This window comes from Limulus polyphemus, unplaced genomic scaffold (genome assembly GCF_000517525.1).
Source record: "Limulus polyphemus unplaced genomic scaffold, Limulus_polyphemus-2.1.2 Scaffold3025, whole genome shotgun sequence".
Taxonomy (NCBI): domain Eukaryota; kingdom Metazoa; phylum Arthropoda; class Merostomata; order Xiphosura; family Limulidae; genus Limulus; species Limulus polyphemus.
Window position 1 is genome coordinate 131,528 of NW_013668635.1, and position 6,856 is coordinate 138,383.

General features: G+C 31.5%; 1 protein-coding gene across 1 annotated transcript in view; it reads left to right on the forward strand.

The window, feature by feature from the left end:
• The first annotated feature begins 698 nt into the window (after positions 1-698).
• The window catches only part of LOC106468494 (actin-related protein 5-like), a 19,187-nt gene continuing 13,029 nt past the window's right edge, over positions 699-6,856 (forward strand). Inside the window, exons 1-5 of the mRNA XM_013928924.2 lie at positions 699-1,520; positions 1,925-2,013; positions 3,398-3,502; positions 4,846-4,957; positions 5,742-5,840. Of these exons, the coding sequence (XP_013784378.2) occupies positions 1,412-1,520; positions 1,925-2,013; positions 3,398-3,502; positions 4,846-4,957; positions 5,742-5,840 (514 nt within the window). The 5' untranslated portion in view covers positions 699-1,411. The remainder of the gene's footprint in view (positions 1,521-1,924; positions 2,014-3,397; positions 3,503-4,845; positions 4,958-5,741; positions 5,841-6,856) is intronic.

Here is a 6,856-nt window from a genome sequence, read left to right on the forward strand (position 1 = left end):
CTAGAAACAAGAGAGCGTGAGAATTGTCACGTGATCTCGATGACGCAACAATACTAAAGAGTAGCTGAACAAACTTATCCAAGTAATACCTAACAAATCATTATCTAATGTAATAACTGAGATTTACAAAAACAAACTCGGAATATTACATTATTAGTAGATTCGTTATTGAGTCTCCTCGTTATTTCCACTATATTGATTTATTCCTAATTGGAATATTTCTCCTATGAAGAAACAGAGTGTTTGAGTGCAATTGAAGAAAAATTTGAACCCAACATTTATGGCAACATGGCACAAAAAATTCAGCTCTGACCATATAAATTTGGTAATCTAGCTCGCCAAATGTTGTGAGCAAAGCAACTAATCCAAAAATAAAATGTTTACCTAGGAAACAACTCATATAGTGTTACTTAGTAAGGCTAATCAAGGAAGGAATTTTGTTTGTTTGATGCTAAACACAAGCTACAGAATGGGTTATCTGTGCTATGCCCACCGCGGATGTCTAAAACCTGAATTGTAGTGTTATAAACCTTCCGACTTATCACCCAGCCACCGAAGGACACCAGAAAAGAAATTATGCCAAACATTATAAGGACATTGAACATTTCCATCGCCATTTCGGTTGAGTTTCCATATAAATGTTAGCCACAGGTGTTACTATTACTCTGCTCACTAGGCGGCGATATTATCCTGCGATTTAAAAATGTTTTCAGGTTTTGTGAGAGAACGTTGTGTAGGCCTACAAAATTCAATACAAACGATCTCTACTCCTTGGCAGATTCTTATATTAATTTAAAGTCATTGTTTTAAGATAAATGAATACGATATTTAAATGCTTACGTCGATTATGCTTTTCCAGAGTACTTAAGCTGAACAACTTTCGGTGGTACCAATTGACATTAAACTTCATTACCGTATGATAACGAAATAAAAGTTATAGGCCTAGTACTAGTATTACTAAAGTAAATACCTGTATTGACCTAGTGCTACTACTAGTACTACTATTAATTAACATTCTAACTTATAAAGTGACTGTGACAACTTCGACGATATTAGAGAATCTTGTTTTGCTGTCTTGAGTTTTCCATGTTCAGTACCACAATTAATTATAGTTTGTACAAGAGGGAAGAACTTAAAGAACAATGCAAGAAAGTTTGTAACAACAAGTTACAAAGATTCAGAAACACTAACGGTTGAAATTAATTTTTAAGTCTTATGATTGGCATTGACATTCAAAATTGCGATGATGACACATGTTTAGTATTGGTACTGGTAGTGTATGGCTCCAAATGAAAAAAATATTGTTTTCAAGCCATAACTTTATTTAAATTAGCCAATTTCTAGAGTATACAAACTTTTGTAATTCTGTTGGTGTGTATTACTGCCAGATTTTGTTTAAAACTTAGCAAAAATGCCACAGAAAGTTTTTAACCTGCCTGATCCACATTGTACATCTGATAAATACTTTGAATACACAAAATCATTAAGACAAGAGAAACCACCAATTATTATAGATAATGGTGAGTATTACCTTTCTAAAATTGACTAAGCCTTTTTAATATGATAAACAATAACTAAATAAGTAGTGTATATTTTCTTACTGCCTTAAAACTGTAGAAGTAGACTTACTCTTCCATACTAAAACTTTACAGTTTTCTCTTTTTGTCAATTTCAAACATTTGTTATTGTAAGACCTTTTCCAGACAGGGGAATTAGAAATAATATCTCTCTTATACATATTATATTCTTATATCATTATTTCCTAGTAAAGTTCAAATAATTAATTTATTATATTCAATTGATAAAGTCATTTATAACTCATAAATACCAACTGAATTTCAATTTTTATAAATATGTATGCTAGTAAGATTAGCATCTTAATAGGAGAGTTTATTAAATAAGTATTGTGGCTTTTATTTTTTAGGATCCTCTCAATGTAAAGTAGGATGGGCTACAAATGAAAAGCCTCGCATGATTTTTAGAAATTTAGTTGCCAAACAGAGGGGAAAAAAGGTTAGTCAGATATTTTTCAGGAAATTTCTGCTTTTTTAAAGTTTTTGATGATTCAAGTTTTAACTTTAACTGCCATGGGTACTAAATATTCCTCCCTCTCGAGCATTGTTTCAGAAGACAGTGGAAAACTGAGGAGGAAGGAAAAATTTGTTGAAATTAGTTTTTGTGATATCAGGAACTCTAACTGTTCCATTTACGTTGTTTTTCACTAACTGCTACACACTATATTGTGTTGTTTTTTTACTGTGTTTCCTTGTTGGCTCCTAGAAAAATATTTAAGTAGAATAAAAAATATATGTACATTAAATTTATGTAATATCATTTCCATAATTTAGTTTATCTTTATTAGGTTTTTATGTTTTGATTTGGTTTGAAAGTTAAATCAAGTTAGTTTGAAACTTAACATTGGCCTTATTTAAGTAGATTTTTTTTGCTAGTATTGATTAGATTTGTTCTAATATTTGTGTAAGTTACTGCACTTAAATACTGATTTACTTTTCGGGGGGGGGGGGGATGTTAAAATCATTCGTCAAATTAAATATAGAATTATCAAAGTAATAAAATCATAGGATATAGTTTTTGCATGAATACGAGGGAATCAAATACTTTCATTTTAATTACCTCAGAATCAGATAATTCTCACTCTTTAATTCAATAAGAATCACTTTATATAAGATTCCTTCCTTAGCTCGGACACTGGTACTCTCTCTTGGTACTTCCACATTATCATCTGACAAGATAATTTTTAAGGGTTATCTGAAAAATGTGGGTTCAAATAGCAGGTTACCCAACTATTTTGATTCTTTTTGTTTTTACGGAAACTTTTCAGGAACTCCTTGTTGATGGTGTTGATTTTCTAATTATTTTTTACTTTTTTTTTTGTTTTAAATTGTGTTTCTGAAAAATATCTTTTTATTGCATTTATATTTTATTAATTTCATTACTTGCAGGTTACATTTTGAGACATATTGTTAGAAATGTTTTAATTTTCAGGGTCTGGCATCGCCAGGTGGTTAGGGATGCTTGACTTGCAATCTGAAGATTGCAGGTTCGAGTCCCCATCCCACCAAATATGCTCGCACTTTCAGTCGTGGGGGCATTATAATGTGACGGTCAATCCCACTATTCATTGGTAAAAGAGTAGCCCAAGAGTTGGCAGTGGGTGGTGATGACTAGCTCCTTTCCCTCTAGTCTTTCACTGCTAAATTAGGGATGGCTAGCGCAGATAGCCCTCGTTTAGCTTTGCACAAAATTCAAAACCCAAACCCTTTAATCATTAAGTGGTTATAAATACTTGCATAGACTTTAAAATATTATATCGGAGCTACTCTATGCAAATGTTTACTTTAAGTGTGTTTATAATGATAATCTATATTTCATACAGGAAGGAGAAACTCAAATAGGAAATGATATAACTAATATCGAAGTGGTGAGATGGCTATTGAAAAGTCAATTTGATCGCAACATGGTCATGCAGTTTGACATACAGGTGAGAAAACTAATATTATTGGTAGATTGATTCAAACATTACATCTTAAGTACAAATAATTGTTTCTAAATTTTCTTATTTTTGTTTGTACATGTTAGGTGTATGTTCTAAGTGTTTGAAAGAGTTATTTTATTTAGTGAAATTTATAAAATTTTATAAGATAGGCCCATCAGTATTAATATTTATCCCAAGATGTACGTTTAGTGTACTTGTATTGGTACAGTTGACTATGTTAAACTGTCTGAGGCAGCGTGTTTTTTCATTTCTGTTGCCAGAAAGTGTCCCAGATGGAATGGATCATAGATTGTTTTTGATATTTTTTTTGTTATAATAAATCATCAGAATATTAATGAAGGGCTTGGTTGAAACCAGAAAATAACCAATGTTTTGTGTAATCAATGATTGTGTTCCTCCACTAACAGTTAACATTTTTGCAGCATTATGTGAAATTCTAAAATATAACAATTTAAAAGTTGCATTATGGATAAAAAGTTTAAGAGTTCAACTCTAAGAGAGTAATTGAAACTTAACTAAAATTATTAAATTTTCTACATGTTTTATGAAGAAACATACCTGAAATCATTGATATTGTATTTAATTTTTTTAAAGACTAGACCTACACTTAAATGTTGTTTATGTTCAATTTTTAAATATTTATATTTTTATCTTTCTTGCTTAGAAGTACTTATAATCTATTTTCTCCTAATTTTTAGACAGATTGAATACTGTAATTCTTATAAAAGATCTTAGAATATGATATTTTGAAAATAATTTGTGTTTGTATTTACGATAGAATAGGCCCGGGATGGCCAGGTGGTTAGGGTGCTCGACTCGCAATCGGGTCGCGGGTTCGAATCCCCGTCACACCAAACATGCTTGCCCTTTCAGCCGTGAGGGCATTATAAAGTGACAGTTAATCCCACTATTCGTTGATAAAAGAGTTGGCGGTTGGTGGTGATAACTAGCTACCTTCCCTCTAGTCTTTCACTGCTAAATTAGAGATGGCCAGTGCAGATTGCCCTCCCGTAGCTTTGCACGAAATTCAAAACAAACAAACAATCAATCATGATAGAAAAATTTTAAATGTTTTATTCTGGCCCTAGACCTTAACAGATAACAACTTTCTAGTCTTAATGTTATTTCTAGGATGTGCTTGTGAGATTTGAGCATTATGTAGAGTGGCAAAAAGTTTCATAGTAGTGTTTGTATTTTCTATCTTTTACATGGATTTCTTTGCATGTCGAACACTTTAGAATTATTTTATATAATATAAAACATATTTGACCAAATTCAATACAGAATTATTTAATTGTACAAATATTTTTTTTTCACCATGTCAATAGGAGCAGATTTTCGATCACATTTTTAGCCACCTTGGGATCACTACAGATGGGTGTGTTGATCATCCAATTGTTCTTACGGAAACACCTTGCAATCCACCTATGTCAAGACAATGTAAGAGCATCATATGTTTTAATATAGCTGTTACACGGGGTTAAGAAAAGAGTAAGGTTTGATGATTTATAAAACATTTCTGAGAAATAATACTGAATCCAGTTCTACTTTGAATTCTAACCTTTGTTGGTACTTGCATTCAATTTAAACTGTGCTGTTAAGATTTTTATTATCTACTCGGTTTTCACTAGTGACCTATTTGCAGACTAAGAACTATGTATGTATATAACAAAGTAGAACTAAAATCATAAATAATATTCAACGTTAAACTGGTACACAATTAAAAACATTTTATTTAGGCCTATCTATGGCCTTCAAAAAGTTGACGACTCTACATGTTTCGGCGTTACAACGTTGTAATTCACTCCTGTTAAGTTATAAATACTTTGGCAATTGTCTTGTAATTCACTCCTGAGGATGACGTTGTAACGTCGAAACATGTAGTCGTCATCAACATTTTGAAGGGCATAGATAGGCCTAAATAAAATGTTTTTAATTGTGTACCAGCTTAACGTTGAATATTATTTACGATTTTAACTTTATACACAAGTACCAAAATACTATAATTAAAGTAGAACTAGTCATTGTAACTAGTTCATTCAGTAATAAGTTCAGGCTACACTGGCTATTAAATAGTAATATATTTTTAACGGTAACTTTATATTAATAATGTAAACTGTGCAATTACTGTTTTCTCCTATGTCATTGTAAAATATATTACAAATTACTTAATGTTCATTATCCTCATTTGCTAGAAAATAAATTTTCGTGTTTTATTTTTCAGTGATGTCAGAACTTCTGTTTGAATGTTATCAAGTACCAAAAGTAGCATTCGGAATAGATTGTCTGTTCAGCTTTCATTACAATAATAAAGGTGAACAAAGTAAGAAATTTTATTATTTTCTTCACTGCAGTAAAAAAAAAAGATTTAAAATCTATCTAAGACTTTCTTATGCAAAGTCTTATAATTGTGTACACCTATTTTAAACTTAAAGCCACAGCTTTAAGTGGGTTGACGTATTGTTAAATTCTTCGTGACTTTTTAAGTTCGTATAATTACTAATGTAGTCTTCTCTCATTCACTCCATGGTCACGTGACCTGCTCCGAGATCAGAAATGACTAACTTACTGGTTTTCCAATTCTTCTGAATAATAAGTAAACTTAATTCAGAAAAACCACTTAAAAAGGTAAACCATATTAATAACAAACCATTTAACGTTAAAATAAATAAGTGAACCTAATACTAATGATTATTAAATTGATAAATATTATTGTTCAACAACGTAAACTAGTTCACACCAATACAATTATTGTACAAGCAATTGATGATATAAATAGCATACCGACCAACACTGTTTGTTGCTTCCTGGCCGGTCCTATGAGCCGTATTATTGGACAGAAGGCCTCAGTTCACACCAATACAATTATCGTACAAGTAATTGATGATATAAATAGCATCCCGACCAACACTGTTGCTTCCTGGCCAGTCCTATGAGCCGTATTATTGGACAGAAGGCCTCAGTTCACACCAATACAATTATTGTATAAGCAATTGATGATATAAATAGCATCCCGACCAACACTGTTTGTTGCTTCCTGGCCAGTCCTATGAGCCGTATTATGGTATTGTAAAAACATTTAGGACAGAGCAGACTGAGTCCATACACTGACTACGTCGATCAGTGGTCCATACTATCATGATGGAAATATAATAATAAATATAATAAATATCAAATACAAGATGTATATAATACCTAACTTTACCATCTTCTGGTATAACTTGTTCCATAAATATCAAATACAAGATGTATATAATACCTAACTTTACCATCTTCTGGTATAACTTGTTCCATAAATATCGAATACAAGATGCATATAATACCTAACTTTACCATCTT